At 44.0% G+C, this 24,755-nt stretch overlaps 1 protein-coding gene across 8 annotated transcripts in view; it reads left to right on the forward strand.

Moving 5' to 3' along the window:
* Window positions 1-24,755, forward strand: part of CASK (calcium/calmodulin dependent serine protein kinase) — a 1,033,919-nt gene that overhangs the window by 616,111 nt on the left and 393,053 nt on the right. For 7 of the 8 annotated variants that reach the window (XM_029603127.1, XM_029603128.1, XM_029603131.1 and 4 more), the window contains exons 7-8: window positions 8,491-8,666; window positions 14,994-15,116. In XM_029603127.1, the coding sequence (XP_029458987.1) occupies window positions 8,491-8,666; window positions 14,994-15,116 (299 nt within the window). Of the gene's footprint in view, window positions 1-6,801; window positions 6,915-8,490; window positions 8,667-14,993; window positions 15,117-24,755 lie in introns of those variants that run through there. The other variant, XM_029603135.1, reaches the window with a different exon arrangement.

Consider the following 24,755-nt stretch of genomic DNA (forward strand, 5'->3'; position numbering starts at 1 on the left):
TTATGACGGGTCCTATTCTCTTGGTCATCTAGCCGTTCCAATAAATGGGCATTTTGGGATTGCGCCTGTTATATTTATTTATTTATTTGCATACAGACATTCGTTGGGGTACATCACATCGGTTTACATGTTGGTGTGGAGAAATAGTAGGATGAGCATGTCTTACTATTTTACATGGAACGGAGGCAAATCAACAGTACAATTACATTTTAGCAGTGGTGAACATTGAAACTGAATTGATTCAAACAGCTTAACAGGGCGGTTTGATTCAAACCGCTCAGCAGGTCAATAACTATGGTTACATAGGGAGGTGGGCATCTCTAGTTATTTACAGAGGTGGGGGGAGTCTGTACATGGGAGGCAGGGTGGGGCTTATTGAGGTACGCAGGCATGTCTAGAGGTTATTTGGGATTGTGACGTTTCTCTTTTTTGTTGTGAGGTTGGGGTGGGGTAAGAGGAGGGGGGTGGGGGGTTAGGTTTGAGGGCTGAAAGGCTTTTTGGAATAGCCAGGTTTTTAGATTTTTTTGAAAGACTGGGTGGACGTCTCCAGTCTGAGTTGTTCAGGGAGTGTGTTCCACAGAGATGGGCCGGCTATTGATATGGCGTGTTCTCTGGTTGCGGTTAGGTGTGCTTGTTTTGTGGAGGGTATGTTTAGCAGGCCTGTGTTTTTAGATCTGAGGTTTCTTTGGGTGTGGTGGTGGTGGTGGAGGGCGTCTTTAAGCCATTCGGTGTTTTTGTTGTGTATTGATTTGTGTAGTAGGGTAAGGGTTTTGTATTGAATTCTGTGGGATATTGGGAGCCAGTGAAGGTCTTTGAGGATGGGTGTGATGTGGGCGGAGCGACTGCTGTTTGTTAGGGAACTGGCTGCTGCATTTTGGAGTAGTTGCAGGGATTTGAGTGTGGATGAGGGGAGTTCAAGTAGTAATGAGTTGCAGTAATCCAGTTTGGAGAAAAGGAGGGATTGAAGTACTGTCCTGTAGTCTTTGTTGAAGAGGAGGGGTTTGATTTGGACCTCTGCCTACTCCATTTTGTCTTCTTGTGTTGATATACAATTCTCAGCCATTTCAATCCATTGTGTTTGGCTTTCGATCCTTGCTTTGATTTCTTCCATCAGTCTGCAGCTTTATAAGTCTGTCATCAAGAGCCGATGTTACACTCTGATACATTGCACAATGTCATCAGGAACCGCCAAGGCCACGCTATCTTTTCCCTCTGGCGCTGCCATATTGTGGTCTCCTGCTTTGGCATAGTTCTAATTGATTTTGTGCTCATAACTTGCCTCAAGAATTGCTGCCACAAGTTCAAGGGGACATCCACAAAATCCAACGGGCAGGCTAATGTGGTAATTGTTGATTTGATTTGATACTGCACAGTTTCTTGCATTTTGTTGGGGGCAATACTACAGGAGCTCAGCCAACCTGCAACCTTTCAGCATGTTGGAATACCGGAAACCTTTAAATTGTTTTAAGGTATCTTTGTCTATTGATTGTTATATTTTATATATGGTGCTTAGACCTGTACGAATAAACTTCCTTGGGCATGCCATTAAGGTTTAGAGAGGCAGTGTGAGCATTTTGACATTGAGGGACCTTAGTGACAGAGGGTGGGAGAAGACCAGAAAACCAATAAGACCTGTGATAACACAGGCAGGTGTAAATGGGCGGACTGAGTGGATAAGATGTTCCTTTTTTGCCATTATCATCTGTTCTTTTTTACTCTCTTAGTAGCTGTCTGTAAGTAGAATTTGAGCTGTCCTTAGCAGGGCACACAGAAGTCTGAAATGACAGGCTTTTGTGAGAAAATACTAAGTTGATTCACTTTCATAAGAGCATAAGAACATAAGAATATGCCATACTGGGTCAGACCAAGGGTCCATCAAGCCCAGCATCCTGTTTCCAACAGTTGCCAATCCAGGCCATAAGAACCTGGCAAGTACCCAAAAATTGTCTATTCCATGTTACTGTTGCCAATAATAGCGGTGGTTATTATATGTCAACTTAATTAATAGCAGGTAATGGACTTCTCATCCAAGAACTTATCCAATCCTTTTTTAAACACCGCTATACTAACTACACTAACCATATCCTCTGGCAACAAGTTCCAGAGTTTAATTGTGCTTGTTTTGTTCAGGAAGTAAATGATAGTTTTCTCTGTGGTTCAGCTCTGTTTTGGCACAGCACGCTATTTCCTGTGGCTTTTGCCCAAAGAGGTTAGAACAGTAAAACCTGAAAACTTAAGAATATTTATAGGCTTTGCTTATTCAGTGAACATTATCTTCCCTGTTTTAATTGTCATGTGTTTTTTTCTAAAAGCTTCTGTTCTCTGGGTTCATTTTGGCCCAGTCAAAGTAACCCTGGATTTTGAGAAAGGTATAACAGGCAATTTAAGTCTGTGCTTAGATTTTAACGCCAAAATTCAGCATAATGCCTCCAGTGCTGTGATTCAGTAAGTACTGTTACCCCAGTGATGGGATTTATACTCCATATAGTAAGCATGTAGCTGAGACAAATGGCCAGAACCGCTGGGGAAAAAGTTAAAAAGCGGTGCAGATTAGTGTCTTAGGTAGAGAGACTCCGAAGCTGCCTACCTGGATGGGCTAAAGTGAACTCCAGTTAAGAAGTAGCTGGCTAGGAGGAAGAGGAAGAAGTGTATCAGTCACCATAGATTACTCATAGTGAGTGAGGCGAGAGAGAGACTGGTGAGAAGGCATCCATAGAGAGAGAGAGAGCCTAAGAGAGATACTGGGCATAGGAACCAGCCAGGATCTCAGCCTTCACACAGCCCTCCAAATAACAAATTATACAGGATGGCCCATGGAAAAGTAGCCCACCTCCAATACCGGTGCATTGGAGGCAGGCTATTTTTCCATGGGGCCACCCTGTATTTTTTAAATGATACTTTTGCTTTGGGGGTTTCATATAAACAGGTACAAACTTTTGAGCCCTCTGGGTACAGCGAAAACACTGCCTGTACCTGAATGTAACTCGCCTTGAAAGGGCGTGGGATTAAATACACAATTAAAAAAAAAAAAAACATTCCTAGAACATTGGGTGTGGCAAGGCCCTTTCTGGATTAATCGTGAAACTGATGCTGAAATTGCAGGTCTCAAAAAGCCTTCAGTGTGTTATCGAGAGACAGCGCAGATCAGAGAGACAAGAAGTAGACCCAAATTATAAAGCAAAGAATTGTTTAGAAGATACTAGTTCTTGTGAAGGACTTATGATACCACACGACTGTCAAGTTGATTTTGAGCAAGTGCTAGTTTTGCTTGCTAGTTTGAAATTAACAAGATTTGGTTATATGGCAGGCTATAAATTTCTGGTAAATAAATAATTAAATGCAGTTTTAAAACCAAATGCTTGCAGAAATAGTGGGCTAACAGAGAAACAGCAACATGTTAAATTCTATTTTGTTGTGCAAATATACTTCATAACCACTCAAGTCATAGATAATTTGACTTTTTTTTTTTTTTTGCTTCCTGGAGAAAAAGGAGTGGCGGCCTGATGGTGAAAACTGGGAAAAAGGGAAACCAGGGTTCAAATCCTTCCTCTCCCACTGACACTCCTTGTGACCTTACTTCAGGTGCTCACCTAGATTGCAAGCTCTTTGGGGAAGGGACACATTGTATGTGAATACTGAGCACCATTGCATGTGTGTGTACATTCAAGCAGTATAAAAAATGTAGTGGTAGTAGTCCTTTCTGTATAGAACCACTGGCTGCATATTTGTAAGACTCGATACTATTTTTTATAACAAATGATGTTGAGATGTCTGTATACTTAGGGCATTCCTTAAGAAATATAGTATTTAACCTAACTGTGTAATCGTTGTCAGTATTATGTTTTATGATTTCTAAATCTTTGTGATTTTGGATGATTTTATTGTACCCTGCAAGGGAAGACAATAATTAAGACCTGAGGGCTAGAAATGTTTTTAAATTAAAAAAAAAAATGTATACTAAAAATAACCCTCACTCCTGATGCTCACTTCAGAACATTGACTCTGCCTTTATTTATCACTAGAGACCCCACATATTCACAGTGTTTTAGATTTATTCAACATATTTTAGATTATCATCTATCTAAACAATTAAAAACTTAGCTAACACACACACACTTTCCATGCACACCATTTAAAACACTAAGAAATATATTGCACAATGTTTTACTTAAGTCAATGTTGTCCACATGCAAAAACTCTATTACAAAAACTTCTATATTGATAATTTCTGCTTAAAGTCACTTATTAAAATAACTATTCTTCACGGTTATCAATATCTTCAATTTAAATTATCAAGGCCATTGCCTGTCTCGTACTGATATCATCTCAACTTTAAATGTTAGGTCCAACAGAAGATATCTTCGTTTCACCCCATTTGATGAGGGCTTCCTCAGGGACTGTACATTATATCACAACGTTTTCATCCTCTAAAATCAAAAGTCAACAAGATTACTGCTGTATTTCCCAAAATATCGGGACCCTTATTAATGAGCACATGAAAAGAAACACATGTCTCACCTCATACTGAAACAAGGTAGCTCTGAGTTCTGCTTGTGTTGCTGATCTAGACTAATAGAGAGTCATTTTTTAAATTCTACCCTCTGTATTTATTTATCACTAAGCTGTTCTCCATTCTGTATTTGAAAGCCTGTGAGCTCGTGTTTTAAATAGAAAGGATCAAACATCTAATGCAGGTGGCAGTGATCCTTCAGATGAGAGAGGCCAATGGCTCTAACTCAACGTGTCTTTTTTTTTTTTCCCATTTATTTTTAATGTTAATGACTAAAAAACAAATAACATTTAAACATAAAAAAATAAGATCATAAAAGAAAGAATTGTAAGCTTACCTTAGAGCAGGAAGTCTGAAAATCTTTGAGGGACGTGTCTTTCTGGGGAAAGGCATCCTGTTTTAAGAGTATTCATGGAAAAATCACAGGAAACCTGGGAAAAGGGAGGTGGGCAGGGGCTGGCTAGGTACATAGGAGTGAGGTTCTGTCCTTCCCTGCTTTCTCCCCTATGAGTTGATCACATCCTGTCCAAGCCAACAGAAGGAGAGTGGCTGTATATCACACCCGTCCTCTTCCCCTGCCACCAGAACTTGACTCATGTTTGACCTAAAGATGTGGCCCAGAGCATTGTTGCTGTCCTGTCAGCATGGACTGGCACAAAGAGGGGAAGAAACAAGAGAGGGAATCAATTTAGAGAAAGGGGGTGGGAATGTGAAGGTATCAGCTGGGGTGATGGTAAGAAATATTATCTTAGGGGTGGGGAGGGGGGGAGTTAGAAGAGGTCAGCTGGTGACAGGGTTTGATTTTGTTTGTCTGAGAGAGAGAGGGGGAATCTGCTCCATAAGTGAATGCTTATTTGAGAAGGTTCCAGGGATTTGGGGGAACGAATATGAGAGGGCAGCAGGGGTGGGACTTGGCAAGGAGAGCAGGACTGGAGGTGATAGATACCTCTCTAGCTTTCAGATCAGGATCCTCCCCCCTCTGATCCTGTATTTTCTCCTTTCCCCTTCCCCTCCCAAATCCAGACCCCCTCTCCCTCCTGCGTTTCAATACCTAAGGTCTCTCTCCCACCCATAAATATACCAAAAGAACAAAAAACATTATTCAGGCACACAAGCAAAGTTTGAAGACTGTTTTTTGCATTATGTAAAATAAATTCACATTTAATATTCTAAATGATGCAGATTTATGTAAATATGCCACAGAATTTTCTGGCTCTTGCTGCAGAAGTAATCCTGAGCTGCTGCAGGAAACTGGAGGCTGTGCTTTTATCTTTTAGCTACCATCATGCCTACTAGTGAATAAGCAAAACTAATCTTAAGGAAGTGGCTGCATATTTAATTATTATAAAATGCAATTTGACTTCTGATTAGATGAAGTGTTTGATCTATGGTAGGTTTCAACCTGGAAAAACTTAAAAAAAAAAAAAAGATCTTTATATTTTTTGGGGGGTCTGTGAGCCTGTTTTTGTTTTTCTGGTACTTCATATTTTGTTTGTGATTTGTCAAGTATGAAAACTTCTTGTATCTATGTTTTAATTCCCTTCTGCTCCCTTGGGTTTGTAGGCTGTGAATTGGCAATTTGAGCCTTCATCTGCAGCTACCCTGAGGATTTATCCCTATTTTATATTCTCTCTGAATTTAGGTTCCAATTTAATAAGCTGTGGTAGACTATCTGCAAATGCTAACACTCAGTTGCGTGCACATTTTTGTATGCACAACTTTAATTTAGCAAGAAGTTTAGCATGCAGAAAACATGTGCACAGTTTTACTCATGTTTGTGCACACAAATTGGCAGTGTCCTATGCAAATCCAATGTTAATCAAGTCAATAAATATTACTTTCTAATGCAGAGAGGCATGTAGGCTTAACTCATGTTTTCTTAATGCTGGAAATATAACTTCTGCTTAGAGGTGGAGTAAAGTTTCTGTGGCTAGTATTAGTCTGTGGAGCTGGAATTCATGGTGCACAGAAAACACAAGTTATCCCAAAATGTGATTTCTGGGTACGATACTTATTTTCTAGGTATAGGTCTAAATTTTGTTTGTGGAAGATGATGTATATATGTGGGTGTGTGTGTAACATAACACAGGCATGTCTTTCCTTGCACATTTTTTGGTTAGCACACTGTTTTAAACTCCTGATGCGTTAAGCATAGACATTAGCTAACTGCATGGAGAGTTAGCTCTCTCTTACGTGTTGGTAGTGAAAACATACACTGAAATTTAGTACACATTTTTTACTCGTGTCTTATTACATTTGGGCCTTATTTAATCTAGTCACTGGAGCGACAGTCCCCAGCTGTGGCCCTGCGTCAGAGCTTCTTTCGGAACCCTGAAATCATGTGCCCTAAATCCATCCACTGGAGCTGTCACCATTGTGCAATGACTGCTGTCTTCCCCCCAAGGTATGTGAGCACAGTCTCCAGTGCATCCCCAGCCATCAATTGATCCCAGCTCCCTTCACATTGCAATGTGCAGCATTTCCACTGAGCGAGTGGGCCAGCCCTTCCTTATAGCTTTTTGATAAATTTTTTAATGTTAAAATAATGCATGTGACTTAAAAGATTGTAATTTAATAACTTCCCCACAGTCCTTATTTATAAAATTTATAACCCGCTGATCCCAAAATCTCAGCGAGGAAAGAGTAACATACATAATTCCATAGTCATAAAAGCAAAAACACACAAACTTAGTACATAATCTTGCTCATCTGAGCCTACCCAATACTAAAAACAGAAGAAATCCGTAACTAGAATCCATCATCCCAGCATGATTACCCGGAGACCTGACGAGATTCGAAGGCTGAAATAAAAAAAAAAAAATGCTTCTTGAGCTGTTTCCTAAATCTCACTAGGTCAGTTTTCTTTTTTTTTTAAGGAATCGAGAAGTTCATTCCAGTGACACGGTCCTGTCACACCAAGCATACAATCTTTTGTGGATTTTAGTCTGAATATTAGATAGCACTTCTGTTGGTCATCTCCCTGCAGAGCATAAATTGTGGGATGGATGAAAACAGCCTGTAGCTGATGAAAGACACAGAGGTGCTAGTGCACATCAAGTTTTTAAAAAAATAAGGGTAGGGTGCACATAAGACACCACTATGATAAAAATAATATTCGGTCATTCCTGTGCTTACCGAGCCACTTCTAAGCTCCTCCTATAGTCATCATCACTTAAGTGCTGACTCTGTCTTGCATAAAGGAGATTTCATTTTCAGAAACCACCAAAATCAGCCAGTTTGACCATTTTGATCTATTTTATCATATAAATTGCCTCTGTGGTTGATATGCACTGGTGCCTTGCATTTGAAATTTGCTAAATGTTGTTTAATTGGGTTCTTTAGACTCCTAAATGTTGGGCTTCTAAGGAAGCACGTACCACAGAAGTCTCTATGCAGATATCAAGCCAGACAGTAGAGATGCCTAAAGCCTGAAGGTGGGCTGCATGGAACCATTCGATATATCCTAGACCAGGGGTGGCCCACTCCGGTCCTCAAGAGCCACAAACAGGCCAGGTTTTCAGGATATTCATAATGAGATATAGTTGCATACAGTGGAGGCAGTGCATGTATAGCTATCTCCTGCATATTCATTGTGTATATCTGGAAAACCAGGCCTGTTTCTGGCTTTCGAGGACTGGAGTTGGCCACCCCTGTCTTGGACAACTACTTGGGGAATTGATGTTCTGAGTAGTTTTGCACTTTAATGTTTTCAGTTAATTACTTTTTGTATATTTGATTGGTCTGTTATGCCCTGGTGATTGCTGTGCCAAAAATCCACAAAAACTATCTGCTACCACTTTCCATAATATCCATTCCCAGTCGGCAGGGGGAGCCTGTACCTTAAGGCACATGGAGACTGTTTCTCAGCAGTCCGATTGGTTGGCTACAGTGTGTTTGCTGTGCAACTTTAAATGTTTCATTTACTGTTTTCTTAACTATTTCCACCTTTGGTGAGCTGTAATGGTTTTTCTTCCCTGTAGGTCGCGTAGGGACGCCACATTTTATGGCTCCTGAAGTAGTAAAAAGAGAACCGTATGGGAAGCCAGTTGATGTCTGGGGTTGTGGCGTGATCCTTTTTATCCTGCTGAGCGGTTGTTTGCCTTTTTATGGAACCAAGGAAAGATTATTTGAAGGCATTATTAAAGGAAAATATAAGGTAAATGTGATATCTTTTCCCCTTCAGAGTAAAGGCGTTGCAGCGAAGGTAACAGAAGTTGCTTTATTCCTGGCATTTGTTTTTCTCAGACCTTGGATGCCACTTGGAGAGGGGAGTTTTTCACCATTGCACTGCTGTACTTACACATCTCCATATGTCAGATGAAGTTTCTGGACTCAGTTTCCTTCTGCCCCTTTGGGCTATGAGAACCAGCCTGAACTGAACTGTAGCACCCTGTGCCTTCATTTGCAGCTTATCTAGAGATTTTCTTTTTTTTTTTTTATAACTTCCTTCCAGAAGCTGGTAGACTTACACCCTGAGCCTGCCCACTAGGTACCACCATTATGCAATGTCTGAGATGACCTCCTCCCCCGTCTTCCCCCTTTCCACCAAGGGGCTGTGACTCTGCCTCTACTGCATCCCCAGGTAGCCTGAGAAGCAGGGGCCAAGCTTGGGAATTGAGCACCAAATGTAACAGCCAAATTTATGCAATCTGCATTCTGAAACAGCTTCATTTTATTAATTTCTTTTTATTAATGTTTTTCAAAATTATAGCATCAAGAATCCTCTTGATAAATTGAGCTATACATATCTGAGAGAGTACATGTAAGGAAATGGACAGCTTCAGTTTTTACCCACTATGGCCTTTGACTAATTGAGGCCAAGATAGTTTATTTGCCTCTGTCTTCTGAAAAGCTTGTTTATCAGGGGTTTAATCAATATTTTTTGCCACAAGGAAACACAGACTAGCACTCTCAAAACATCAAATCTTCATTTTTATTTTGTAATGCAGTGGACAGTACTTCTTCTTAAATGTACCTACCTGGCTCCATGCTAATCCAGTCCTGGCTCAACCCAGTTGCATGCATTTCTTGAAGTGCTGATTGATCTATTGATTTCCTTAAGAAAATTAGAACTTCAAATTCATGCATTTATTGGCGTAAAGCCTTGACTGGATTAGCTTGATACCTTATCACGTGGAGCCAGGTGACAGCTGCAGTCACGAATGAGGTTACTTACAGTTTTCCATAGATTCTGCACTTGCTAATAATTTTCATCAGACAGGTAAAAGAGAGATTTTTAGGCTCTGTTAACTGCACTGTTTCACAACAGCATGTCCGGTGTGGTACTTATGGGCTGTTTTCATGATCTGTCCCTGAAATCTGCACTTTGTGGTATACTAGCAGAATGGCAAGATGTCAGATGTTCAAACTTTGGAATATACTAACCTTCAGGCCGATACAGTAAAGTGCGGCCGTGGTTACCCTGCTTCTAACCCGCTTTCTACTCACAATTTGGCTGCATTAGTCCAACCCGCGATTCACTATCCCTTTTAACCCATCCTTACTGCTTCTTTAAATCAACAGGAAACCCTTTCCGCCCGCGGCATGTATGTGAGATGTAAATGATCGGATTAGCTATTCCCTCGTATACAGTAACGTGCGCCCCGATTATCGCTTTTTTAACCTGCAGTTTTGCTGCATGTTTAACCTGCTAATTTACTGCCTACCCTTACCCCTGCATTAGTGTGGAGCGTCAGGTCAGAGACACGAAATTTCACGGGCAAACGACCCCCTCACACCCCGGGACAAGAGCCAGGATCGAGCAAACTTTCCCCCAGCCCCCGCTCACCTGCCCTGGTCGCGTCCATGGTGCCGGTCTCCCGTGCGGGCGTGCTGACAGCTCCGGAGCAGGAAGGAAGGACCTGTTGTTTCCAAGCATAACCTAAACTCTTGCCTGCCCAACCTAAAATCCCACGCGCCGGGAAAGCATAACCTAAACTTTTGCCTGCCCAACCTAAAATCCAATGCGCCGGGAAAGCCACTCTTCAGACCGTGACTAATCCCATCCCCCAGCCCCCGCTAACCTGCCCTGGCCACGTCCATGGGTGCCGGTCTCTGGGGCAGCCCCAGTCCTCTCTCCCATCCTCCCGGGGGTAGCCGGCAGTGAGAGCGAGATCAGCCCGGGGCGGATCGCGAGGCGGCTTCCAGCAGCGCCCGCCGGCGAGGGTGCATGAACGCATGCCGTGACCTGAGCGCCCGGCTGGACATCAGAGGTCACAGCATGCGCCCATTCACCATCGCCGGCGAGGGCTGCTGGAAGCCACCTCGCGATCTGCCCCGGGCTGCTCTTGCTCTTGCCGCCGGCTGCCCCCGGGAGGATGGGAGAGAGGACTGGGGCTGCCCTGGAGACCGGCACCCATGGACGTGGCCAGGGCAGGTGAGCGGGGGCTGGGATTAGTCGCGATCTGAAGAGTGGCTTTCCTGGTGCGTTATATTTTAGGTTTTTAGGTTTTCTTTTGCTTAAAGTTGGGATCCACTTCCTGGTACCTGTCATTTCAAATGTCATTTGAAATGACAGGTACCAGCGCACCCAGGATACTGTATAGGCGCTGTATAGCGCCTATACAGTAAAATGGATTGTGCATTGGACGTGGCTTGCATTTGCATGCCATTTAAATACAGTATCGAGCGGTATGTGATCTAGACTGTGCGTGCGGCAAACACGGGTGCGCCCGGCACTAACGCACCTCTTTCTACCGCACCTTACTGTATCGGCCTGCTTGTTAGAAGGGTATGCTTGCAATATACTTTATTACACCGCATTCTAGATAGCAGTTACAAGATAACTGAGTCTTGCTGCCTTTAAATAAAATTCTATAAGATGGATCCTACTCAGAATTTCCCTGCTAAATTGCATGCTTTGGATGTAAGGGAAGATTTACCTCTAAACTGTGGGCTAGTGTATTTCAATTGTGCTTTTCTTTTCACCAATTACTTCTAAAGCAGGGGTCAGGAACCTATGGCTCGGGAGCCAGATATGGCTCTCTTGATGGCTGCATCTGGCTCGCAGATAAATCTTTAATAAAAAAAAAGTAAAAATCTAACAAAATCCCCCACCCTCATGACGCCCCTCAAGACCTCCAAAATTAATTTACTTCACCCCCCCAAGACCTGCCAAAAGTCCCTGGTGGTCCAGCGGGGGTCCGGGAGCGGTCCGGGAGCGATCTCCTGGACTTGGGCTGTCGGCTGCCAGTAGTCAAAATGGCGCCAACGGCCCTTTGCCCTCACTATGTCACTTGGGTCGACCAATGGCGGCGGTAGCCCCTGTGACATAGTAAGGGCAAAGGGCTGTTGGCTGCCAGTAATCAAAATGGCGTCGATGGCCCTTTGCCCTTACTATGTCACAGGGGCTACCGCCGCCATTGGTCGACCCCAGTGACATAGTGAGGGCAAAGGGCCGTCGGCGCCATTTTGACTACTGGCAGCCGACAGCCCAAGTCCAGGAGATCGCTCCCGGACCCCCACTGGACCACCAGGGACTTTTGGCAGGTCTTGGGGTGGTCAGGAGGGTGGGGGTTGTAGTAAATTAATTTTGGGGGTCTTGGGGGCCGTCAGGAGGGTAGGTGGTTGTAGTAAATTAATTTTGGAGGTCTTGGGGGGCCTCAGGAGGGTGGGGGGTTTTGTTAGATTTTTACTTTTTTATTAAAGATTTGTCTGTGAGCCCTGGACCCCCGCTGGATCACCAGGGACTTTTGTCAGGTCTTGGGGGGCGGTTAGGAGGATGGGGAGTTGTAGTAAATTAATTTGGCAGGTCTTGGGGGCATCAGGAGAGTAGGGGGTTGTAGTAAATTAATTTGGTAGGTCTTGGGGGAGTCAGGAGGGTGGGGGGTTGTAGTTAGTATGGCTCTCATGGAATTACATTTTAAAATATGTGGCGTTAATGGCTCTTTCAGCCAAAAAGGTTCCCGACCCCTGTTCTAAAGTAAATACATTCCAAAATTATTACTTGTCTATTCTGTGCCTTGGGGAAAAATCTTCATTGAAAAAGGCATATAGTCAGGTACCCTTGTTTCCTCTAATTCTGTAGCCACAAGTGACTATCACAAAATCTATCTTCTGCCACAGAATTTGCCTCTGATCATGGAATTGTGGGAAAACCAGTTACCCTGCTGTTACTACTGGAGATAGCCACCAACGAGCTTCCAGTCTAGCACCACCAGCCACTACCTCCAGTATTCCCTGCTGGCTTCTGCATGTTATCCACATCCCACCTTACCCCCTATCTGCACAGCCACTGAATTCTGCCTCCCTTCCCTGACGCATACAGCTACATCATCCTTTCCCCAGACTTGAAGAGCCACTACACTGTTTCCCTCCCCATCACCCACAGGGCTGCAACTTCTTTCTGCCACTGTCCTAATCCCACAAGTATCAACAGTAATGCCTCTATATCGCTCCATGGTGAGACCACACCTTGAATACTGTGTACAATTCTGGTCGCCGCATCTCAAAAAAGATATGGTTGCGATGGAGAAGATACAGAGAAGGGCAACCAAGTTGATAAAGGGGATGGAACAGCTTCCCTATGAGGATAGGCTGAAGAGATTGGGGCTGTTCAGCTTTTATTTTATTTTATTTATTTAAAAAGTATTTATATACCGTTTTTTAAAAAAGAAATTTTATCAAAAACGGTTCACAGATTTAAAACCAAAAATAAAATAATCAAAATAAAATGGAATTTTTAAACTTTACATAAAAATTGGTAATAACTAGACAGAATGCTAGTATATAAGGTTATTAAAAATATAAAAAGTTTGGAACCATGGGCTTATTGTTTTGGGGGAAAAGGGGAAAAAGGGGGGGAAGGGGAACGGGAGGAGGAAGGGGAAGTGGGAGAAATAGAGCGTAAAAATCATATGAGATGAAGGGAGAAGGGTATGATAGTTGGAAACGTGTGAATGAGCAGGTATGTTGTAGTTATGTGTAGTATAAATGGGATTGTAATGGGTGTAACTATGTTTAAGAGGGTAATTTCGGTATTGATGATTAAGTTTAATTAGAAGACGTGTTGAATGCAAGTTGAAAAAGATATGTTTTGAGAGATTTTTGGAGAAGAGACGGCTGAGAGGGGATATGATAGAGGTCTTTAAGATCATGAGAGGTCTTGAACGAGTAGATGTTACTCGGTTATTTTCACTTTCGAATAATAGAAGGACTAGGGGGCATTCCATGAAGTTAGCAAGTAGCACATTTAAGACTAATCGGAGAAAATTCTTTTTCACTCAACGCACAATAAAGCTCTGGAATTTGTTGCCAGAGGATGTGGTTAGTGCAGTTAGTGTAGCTGGGTTCAAAAAAGGTTTGGATAAGTTCTTGGAGGAGAAGTCCATTAATGGCTATTAATCAATTTTACTTAGGGAATAGCCACTGCTATTAATTGCATCAGTAGCATGGGATCTTCTTAGTGTTTGGGTAATTGCCAGGTTCTTGTGGCCTGGTTTTGGCCTCTGTTGGAAACAGGATGCTGGGCTTGATGGACCCTTGGTCTGACCCAGCATGGCAATTTCTTATGTTCTTATGTTCTTAGCTTTCCAGATGTTGCCCTTTTTTCCCCTTTTCTCTATAAGAGTTTCAAGATTTATTTACCTGAATACTTTTACTTATATTAGGGTTTTGTTAACCTATCCCCGATGATCCTACTTTGCCTTCCTCAGAAGATTCAATCTGTTCTGGAAGACGCTGCACCCCTTATACCACAGATGAATCCCATCTCTTCTCAGCAGTTCTTGAAATATCATCTCATGACCCAGGAAGTGGAAATGCTCTCTATGCTATGCAACCATTTATTCATCTCCAGAATGTGACCTTGCTTGCCTATGCTTTTATCCTTGACTGAGAGAACTGAAGAGAATACTAGGTGCACCTGCCTGCTTTACCCTCTCTCTCCCGGAGCCATGAAGTCACTTTTTTATGTTCTCTGCGTGGTATCTGGTTGTATCATTCGTGCCAACATGGATGATCATACACACATTTTCTCTCCTCAGCTTCTTCCCTTTCCCTCATCTTCCAACTTCCCAGATAGTGTTCCTTTTCACCTTCTGCTGCCTTATGGAAATCAATCGGGACAGATTAAGGTTTTTTATTTATTTATTTGCAAGCTCCATTTGTACTGTCATTATCAAGTGAAAGTCAAGAAGAAGAAAAGTATATTGTCAACCTGGATGAATACTGGGATGAAGAAGATTTAATCCAATTTATAAAAGAAAAAGCGCTTCCAGGTTTATTTGTAAATGTGTTAAAGATGTTCAGGCATGGTAAGATGCTTTTACCCAAGCAACATCAACACCACATTTAGAAAACATCTTTGATAAGTGTTTCATCTTTAAAACTTTCTTCCCAATCAGATTTGCTAAATTTAAAGAATGCCTGACATGTGCCGTAAGTTTCCATAATCAGCATATCTTCAGCTCATCAGATCCAGCAAGTCTCTATGATAATAGTCTCTCTCTTAAATTTCATTATGTTTTTCTTTTCTTACAATCAGATGAACCCAAGGCAGTGGAGCCATATCTCTGAAAGTGCCAAAGATCTGGTGCGCCGCATGCTTATGCTGGACCCAGCAGAAAGGATAACAGTGTACGAGGCACTGAATCACCCTTGGCTTAAGGTAATTGCAGAATAAACAGAATCATGGTGTTAGGGATTTTACTGAAATGCCTTAACACCATGTTTCAGTAGTATCCATGAATAGAAAAAATTTTTGGAATGTATATAAAGTATTTGGTTTGTGTATATAAGTTAAGTTCTAATTGAATTTCTATACTTTGCCGCTGTTCAGCTTTTGTATGTGTTCAGTTTTTTCACCTGTCAAAGCTAACATAGATGAAAGTACCATCTCCCCTTTCTAGGATGACCCACAGTGCCACCATCTTTTCCCATATTTTCTGCATTTCTGTTGCTTCGATGTTGTGTGTTTTACATAAAGAACTACTCCTCCCCCCTTTTCTGCCATTTCTATTTCCTGATTAGGTTATGGTCCTGTATGACTATATCCCTGTCATAGGACTCACTGAATCATGTCTCTGTGATAGCAACAATACCCAGGTCTGCCTCCATCATTTGGCCTTGCAGACCTGGAATTGTATTGCATAGACCAGTGGTTTCAAACCAGTCCTCGGGATACACCTAGCCAGTCATGTTTTCAAGATGTTCACAGTGAATATACGTGAGAAAATTTGCATGTACTGCCTCCATTATATACAAATCTATCACAAGTATCCTGAGCATTTGTGCTCATAGTCTTCTGGCTATTTATTTTTGCCTTGTGTACAACCACGCATAGCATCATACCTGCTATGCGCAGTTGTACACAAGGCTCCTCACTTTTATATTTTATTCTAGGGGTGGGCTGCAAGCCAGTTGGGTTTTCATTCATGCATAATGAATATGCATGTAATAGATTTGCATACAACTGAGGCAGTATGCATTCAAATATCTCTCATGCCTATTCATTAACAGTATCTGAAAACCAGACAGTTTGTGGCTATAGAATACTGGAGTTGTCCACCCATGTTTTACTCTATAATCTTCATTCACTCATCAGGAATGACTGCCAAATTAATCAGCTTCCATCACAGTCCCCCTCCTCCTCTAACTCTCTTCTCTAGTTTGAACAACTGTTGCCATATGATTTAAATCACTCTCTCTCTCTCTCTCTCTCTCTCAGAAAGGTGTAAGCCATCACTACAGTATAGCCTTTTCTCGTAGAACAAGCAGGATGGTAGTCCTCACACACGGGTGACATCATCAAATGGAGCCAGATACAGAAAACTTATATCAAAGTGGAGAGGGACCCGCGCGTCCATGCGGGGTCCCTCTCCAGTCTCTTTTATTTTTTTTTCTCTGTGGAGCAATGAGCCTTGCAGTTTGAGCTCTAAAAATTTTGGCTTTTGCCCTGTGGAAAACTTTGATTTTGAGGTTTTTCGCAATCTTTTTCCTTTTGTCCATTGCTGGGTCCCTCTCGGTGCCTCCCCATAGTGCCCTCAGTCAGGGTTTTCAGTGTTTGGGTAAGTTTCTTTTTGCAGGTGGTTTCCCATGTGGTGGCAGTGCCTCTGTTCCAGTCTTCCATCTAGGCCCGCCACTATCGTTCTGTTTTCTTTGCCACTTCATGGCCGCATCTAGTTTCCGACAATACTTCCAGTGCCCGAGGACCATGTTGATCACCAATCCTCATGATGTTTGCATCCTCTGCCTGGGGGCATCGAATGATCTACAGGGTTGCTGTTTGTGCACCCAGATGACCCCGAAGGGACATCGGCTTTGACTCAACAAGGTGGGCCACCTCTTCAGGTCGAAAAAGTGTAAGCCATCGGCATCAGAGGACCTCTGCACTGCACCAATGGACACCACACCATCAACATCGACAGGACCTTTCTGTTCCATTGAGGTCACCAGTGGATAGGGGCGATGGAGACCAACAGAACAGTTGTTGATCTCCTCTGGGCCAAGGATGTCTGGTTCATCGTCCTCCCCCCTACTGATATGGTGGTCATCGCCGGGTCCTCCAAGGAGGAAGCTCCACCGAGGCCGGCAGAAAAGCCGAGGCCTATAGTCCTCCATCCAGTTCCATTGGTGCCTGCACCTCTGGACATTGGCCGAGCACCTAGAGCCCAATCCCCTGTGAAATATGAGGATGAGAGTCCCTATGACTCCTGGAGGGATGATCAGATGAAGTCATCCTCCAAGGATTCAGATGGTCTCCCATCAGACCCCTTCTCCAGAGGAGCAAAGGAGGTCTCCTCCTGAGGACTTAACCTTCGCATGGTTTGTCAGGATGATGGTGGAGGCCATCCCTTTCCAGCTTTTGACTGAAGAAGATGCCAGGCACAAAATACTTGAGGTTCTTCAGTTTGTGGAGCCTCCTAAGGAATTTGATGGTCCCAGTGTACAAGATCCTTACGGTTGCTGAGGATTTGGGAACACTCCCTCATAATGCCTCCCATGAAAAAGAAAGCAGACAGGGTTTACCTCGTCCAAAAGGATGCCAGATTAGGTAAGAATCAGCTGCTCCATCATGCGGTGGTTGAATCCACCCACAAGACGGCCAACCGCTCTCTGACCCATTCCTTGAAGCCCCCAGGGAAGGACCACAGAGGATTGGATACCTTGGGAGGAAGGTGTTCCATGACGCCATGCTTATTGCCCGCATTGCTGCCTACCAGCTCTACATGAGCAATACTCACGGGACATCTGGAAGCAGGTTCAGGAGGTGGCTGAGCAGCTCCCTCAACAGCATCAAAACACCCTCATGTCGCTGGTGCACAAGGGTTTGGAGTGAGGAATATATGAGGTCCGTGTGACCTTCAATGTTTTCAAAACGGCATTGAGGGTCTCCAGCAAGAATCGCCACCCGCAGACTGGCATGGCTGCAGGCCTTGGATCTCAGACAAGAGGGACAGGAATGATTTGCTGGCATGCTGTGCAATGGAGAGAATCTCTTCAGAGACAGGGTGAAGGATGCTGTGGCCCAACTCCGGGACCATCATGAAATCATCCAACAACTCTCTACCAGCACTTTGGACCCATCCTCGTACAAGAGGTTGCCAAGGCCAGGGCCAAGGAAGTCTTTCTTTCACCAAAGGAAGTACTGTCCTCTGCCTCCTCAATCCCATCCACACCATCAGAGCTCCCATGGCCATCCCAAGCAGCAGAGAGCTCCCATGCCCCAGCCAGTTCCTCTGTCAACTCCAGGGACAGGGTTTTGACTGGGCTGTAGGGAGCGTAAGCCAGTTGCCTGTACCCAGGACAATGAACCCTCTGGTTGGGGGCAGGCTGCAGTTCTTTGCGAACCAGTGACCCAGTGTAACATCAGACCAGTGGGTTATGTCTGTCCATCCGCCAGGAGTATCAATTAAATCTATTGGGTGTCCCACCAAATTGCTCTCCGTGCCCATATTGGGGGCTGGTAACACATCAGGCGGTACTACAAACTGAGCTCTCCTCCCTCTTAACAGCCAGAGCAGTCAAGCCGTACCACTACGGCAAAGAGGATGGTATGCTACTCCAGGTACTTCCTGATTCCAAAGAAAACAGGAGGGACTCTATCCCATCCTAGACCTGAGGGCCTTGAACAGGTTTCTAAAAAGAGAAAAGTTCAAGATTGTTTCCCTTGGCACTGTGAAACCCCCTTTTGCAAAAAGACTGGCTGTGCTCCCTTGACCTAAAGGAAGCATACACCCATATTGAGATCTTCCCCGGTCACAGGAAATATCTTCGATTTGTGGTGGGACAACAGCACTTCCAGTACCAGGTGTTGCCATTATCCCAGGACAAACAGGATGCTAGTCCTCACATATGGGTGTTGTCACTGACGGAGCCCTAGTGTGGGAAAACTTTCTGTCAAAGTTTCTAGAAACTTTTGACTGGCCCTGTGAGGCCACTGAGCATGCCCAGCATGCCATGATATTCTCTGCCACAGGGGTCTCTCTTCAGTCTTCGTTTTTCCTCGCTGCTATAGGCATTGCGGGAGAGGAGCCGTTGCGAGTCTCTTACAACAATTTCTGACTGAAAAGTCACATAATTTTCTCTATATTCTCTCTCATTGGAGTCTCTCGGGGTTTTCCACTGGCTGGTGAGTACCTCGGTCTTATATTTTGCTCTTTGAGTAAAATACATTTTTTCTCACGAACTCTCATTTTTTCATTGACTGCCGTCGACCTAAAAATGGCTTCAAAAAATGCCCTGTATGTAACAGAACAATGTCTATCACCGACCCACACTTAGTGTGTCATGTGTCTCGGTGAAAAGCATGATGTTAATAATTGTCCAAAATGCGCGGAGATGACTGCAAAGGGAAGGAAAGCGAGGCAAGAGAAAATGGAACATTTGTTCCACCTACAACTTATTCCATCTCCCTCGACGTCATTGAAGTCGTCTCCGGCCGGAGCTACTAAGCGCATCTTACTTAAAAAAAAAAACAAAAAAAAACCTCGCCCAGAAGGATCGGGAGATCATCCTTCCCCACCGTCGTCCACGGCATCGACGAAGTCTGCCGATCAACATAAAATGAAACATTGACATCGACGTCCATCGACGACCGGTTCCATTCCCCAGGAAGAATCAACAGCGAGGCGGCCACGGAACCATCTTTTCCTTCAGCACCTGGGCCTCTTCTGCCGCAACCATCGATACCAGATCCTCCACAGGGCTCTGTGCAGGATCTGATACCTCAGCCTCCGCCACTGCTTACAACTGCTCTGGTTCCATCAGTTGTAATGCCGGAATTGTCTGATCTCATCAGACAAGCGGTCATACAGGCTTTAAAGGATCAACAGCCAACTCCGGCGGTCCTGCCGATGCACACAGCATCGATGCCGGTAAATATACCGATGCCGGTGTCGATATCGACACAGACAAGCATGGAATCGATGGCTGCACTGAGATTCATCACGGCATCAACATCCATTTATGCGCAAATACCATTGACCTCTTCAAGGCCGATCTCGATGCCAACACCGTCGACGTCTTCGACACCGTTACGGACACTTCTAACAACGCCTGTATCGATACCAACTACTATTTCATCGATGCAACCACTATCTGAAGATCCTGAACCCCATGATCTGGCATTTTTTCAGCGTCTTTTACAGAGATATCAAGATGTCATCGACAAACTTCCACCAAAAACATTGGAGAACGTTTCTCTATTAATCCCCTCTGATGATCCACAGCCAGGCCCTTCAGGCCTTCATCACCTACCCAGGTCTCCCCCACGATCTCCATATAGGGACAATCCAGATGACTCTTGGTATGATCAGCAGACTGACACATCTTCTGAGGACTTCATGTCTGAGCCTTCACCTCCAGACCAAAGGAAAAAGTCCCCACCAGAAGATTTGTCCTTTTCCAACTTCATACAGGACATGGCAGACACCATTCCCTTTAAGCTGACTGCAGAACATAAGAACATAAGAACATAAGAAAATGCCATACTGGGTCAGACCAAGGGTCCATCAAGCCCAGCATCCTGTTTCCAACAGTGGCCAATCCAGGCCATAAGAACCTGGCAAGTACCCAAAAACTAAGTCTATTCCATGTAACCATTGCTAATGGCAGTGGCTATTCTCTAAGTGAACTTAATAGCAGGTAATGGACTTCTCCTCCAAGAACTTATCCAATCCTTTTTTAAACACAGCTATACTAACTGCACGAACCACATTCTCTGGCAACAAATTCCAGAGTTTAATTGTGCGTTGAGTAAAAAAGAACTTTCTCCGATTAGTTTTAAATGTGCCCCATGCTAACTTCATGGAGTGTCCCCTAGTCCTTCTACTATCCGAAAGAGTAAATAACCGATTCACATCTACCCGTTCTAGACCTCTCATGATTTTAAACACCTCTATCATATCCCCCCTCAGTCGTCTCTTCTCCAAGCTGAAAAGTCCTAACCTCTTTAGTCTTTCCTCATAGGGGAGTTGTTCCATTCCCCTTATCATTTTGGTAGCCCTTCTCTGTACCTTCTCCATCGCAATTATATCTTTTTTGAGATGCGGCGACCAGAATTGTACACAGTATTCAAGGTGCGGTCTCACCATGGAGCGATACAGAGGCATTATGACATTTTCCGTTTTATTCATCATTCCTTTTCTAATAATTCCCAACATTCTGTTTGCTTTTTTGACTGCCGCAGCACACTGAACCGACGATTTCAATGTGTTATCCACTATGACACCTAGATCTCTTTCTTGGGTTGTAGCACCTAATATGGAACCCAACATCGTGTAATTATAGCATGGGTTATTTTTCCCTATATGCATCACCTTGCACTTATCCACATTAAATTTCATCTGCCATTTGGATGCCCAATTTTCCAGTCTCACAAGGTCTTCCTGCAATTTATCACAATCTGCTTGTGATTTAACTACTCTGCACAATTTTGTGTCATCTGCAAATTTGATTATCTCACTCGTCGTATTTCTTTCCAGATCATTTATAAATATATTGAACAGTAAGGGTCCCAACACAGAACCCTGAGGTACTCCACTGTCCACTCCCTTCCACTGAGAAAATTGCCCATTTAATCCTACTCTCTGTTTCCTGTCTTTTAGCCAGTTTGCAATCCACGAAAGGACATCGCCACCTATCCCATGACTTTTTACTTTTCCTAGAAGCCTCTCATGAGGAACTTTGTCAAACGCCTTCTGAAAAGCCAAGTATACTATATCTACTGGTTCACCTTTATCCACATGTTTATTAACTCCTTCAAAAAAGTGAACAAGATACAAGGCAACAAACTTTAGAAGTCCTGCAGTTTGTTGACCTACCAAAGCAAGTATTGGCTATTCCAATACACGAAGTACTCTTGGATCTCCAACACCACATCTGGGAACACCCATGTTCTGTCTCAGCAGTAAACAAGCGTGTAGACACTACATATTTGGTACAGGCAGCTCCAGGATACCAAAAACCACAGCTACCACATCAATCTGTGGTAATGGAATCTGCCCAGAGAAAATCTAAGCGTATCCGCCCACACTCATCAACCCCATCGGGTAAAGAGCACTGGTTTCTAGATTCCCTTGGAAGAAAGGTGTATCAAGGTGCCATCCTGAATGCCAGAATCTCTTCTTATCAACTGTATATGACACAGTATCAGAGAAATCTCTGGAAGCAGATGGAAGAATTTGTCACTTCTTTACCAACACAATTTCAGGAGGCAGCACAGGCCATAGTCCATAAAGGCCTAGAAGCCGGAAAACATGAGGTGAAGGCAACCTACGACAATTTTGAGACTGCTTCCAGAACAGCAGCTGCTGGAATCACCGCTCGTAGATGGGCATGGCTTAAGGCCTCGGACCTCAAGCCTGAGGTCCAGGATAAACTTGTTGAATTGCCGTGTGTGGGGGCAACTTGTTTGGCGAAAAGGTCCAAGAGGCCATACAACAGCTTAAGGACCATACAGAGACCTTACGTCAGTTGTCACAGGTTCCACAAGAACCCTCTACACAACCTCCTCGTCGACAACCTAGGAGAGAAACCAAACGCCCATACTACAGGCCAAGGCGATACTACCCCCAAGCCTCTAGGGGTAGGTCAACCAGGCCACACCAGCGTTCCCAAGCCAGACAGCCAAGAACTCCTCGCCCGCAACCTCCTCCACAGACAGGCCCAGCTGCGGGCTTTTGAAATACAGGCCAGAGAACAAGTCCATCTCCTGAATCCTCGACCAGACCTGCCAGTAGGAGGAAGAGTATCCTATTTTCACACACATTGGCTAAGAATTACATCAGACCAATGGGTACTCTCCATAGTCTCTCGAGGTTACAAACTCAATTTCCTCTCAATTCCACCAGAATCTCCACCGAGTTTCTTTCCACAACAAGACTCTCAACTAATTCATCTACAAACAGAGTTATCCATCCTTCTGAGAGCCAGGGCTGTACAGTTAGTGCCCCGGACTCAGCAGGGCAGAGGATTTTATTCCCATTATTTCCTCATTCCAAAGAAAACAGGAGGCCTACGTCCCATCCTAGACCTCAGAAATCTCAACAAATTTCTGAAAAAAGAAAAGTTCAGGATGTTTTCTTTAGGCACCATGCTTCCACTTCTTCAAACAGGAGATTGGCTTTGTTCTCTGGATCTTCAAGATGCTTACGCTCACATTCCAATATTCCCTCCTCATCGCAAGTGCCTACGCTTCATGGTGGGCCATCAACATTTCCAGTACAGAGTTCTGCCATTCGGACTAGCCTCTGCTCCCAGAGTATTCACAAAATGTCTGGCAGTAATAGCGGGACACTTGCACAAACAAAGTGTCCATGTCTTTCCATATCTAGACGTCTGGCTCATCAGAAGTCAGTCTCAACAAGGAGCTCTCACTTCTCTCAGTCGAACAATTTCTGTACTTCACTCCATGTGTTTTCTCATCAACTATCAAAAATCCCACCTTACTCCATCTCACCTACTTCAATTCATAAGTGCAGACTTGAACACTATCCTATCAAGAGCCTTTCTACCCGAAGATCTGGCAAGGACACTTTCCCTCCTGGCAAAATCCATTTACTCACAGAAACAAGCGACAGCTCATCAATTTCTAACCTTACTAGGCCACATGGCCTCCACAGTTCATGTCACTCCTATGGCACGGCTTGCCATGAGGGTTACCCAATGGACTCTCAGATCACAATGGATCCAAGCCATTCAACCGCTTCATTATCCAATTCAAGTGACCCACCAACTAAGCTTATCTCTACTTTGGTGGGCGAACATGGACAACTTGCGCAAAGGCCTACCTTTTCAGCAACCAGTCCCACAGATTACTCTAACTACAGATGCATCCACCTTGGGTTGGGGAGCTCACATAGACAATCTCCAAACCCAGGGTACTTGGACAAAGCTCGAAGCAACTTTTCAAATAAATTTCCTAGAGCTTCGAGCTATACGTTATGCGCTGCATGCGTTCAAGGACTGCCTTTCACACAAGACTGTTCTGATCCAAACGGACAACACAGTAGCCATGTGGTACATCAACAAACAGGGAGGTACAGGCTCGTATCTCCTTTGTCAAGAAGCTGCACAGATTTGGGCCTGGGGCCTAACACACTCAATGTTTCTCCGGACCACTTATCTGGCAGGCATTCAAAATGTACTAGCGGATCAGTTCCACCCACACGAATGGTCCCTGGATCCCTCAGTAGCGACCAGGATCTTTCAACGGTGGGGTCAACCAACAATAGAACTCTTTGCGTCATACCTGAATCACAAGGTGGACTGCTTCTGTTCTCTACACAAACAGAAAAACCAGCCAGCCAAGGACGCCTTTGCTCGCCCTTGGAACTCAGGCCTACTATACCGTATCCTCCAATACCGCTCATAACCAAAACTCTAGTGAAGCTACAACAGGACAAGGGGTCCATGATACTCATAGCCCCATTTGGCCTCGACAAGTATGGTTTCCCACACTTCTAGACCTCTCGATCAGGGATCCCATTCGCCTGGGAGTAGCTCCCACTCTCGTAACTCAGGATCAGGGTCGGTTGCGCCACCCCAACCTTCAATCCCTATCCCTGACAGCATGGATGTTGAAAGCTTGATTTTACAACCACTCAATCTTTCTACCAATGTATCTCAAGTGCTTCTAGCTTCACGAAAACCCTCAACACGTAAGAACTATTCTTTGAAATGGAAAAGGTTTACTTTGTGGTGCAGGCAAGAGTATTGATCCTTTCTCCTGCTCCACAACTTCTCTACTAGAATACTTATACCATCTTTCAGACTCTGGTCTCCAGACTTCATCTGTAAGGGTACA

The sequence above is a fragment of the Rhinatrema bivittatum genome, chromosome 5 (genome assembly GCF_901001135.1).
Source record: "Rhinatrema bivittatum chromosome 5, aRhiBiv1.1, whole genome shotgun sequence".
NCBI classification, from domain to species: Eukaryota; Metazoa; Chordata; class Amphibia; order Gymnophiona; family Rhinatrematidae; genus Rhinatrema; species Rhinatrema bivittatum.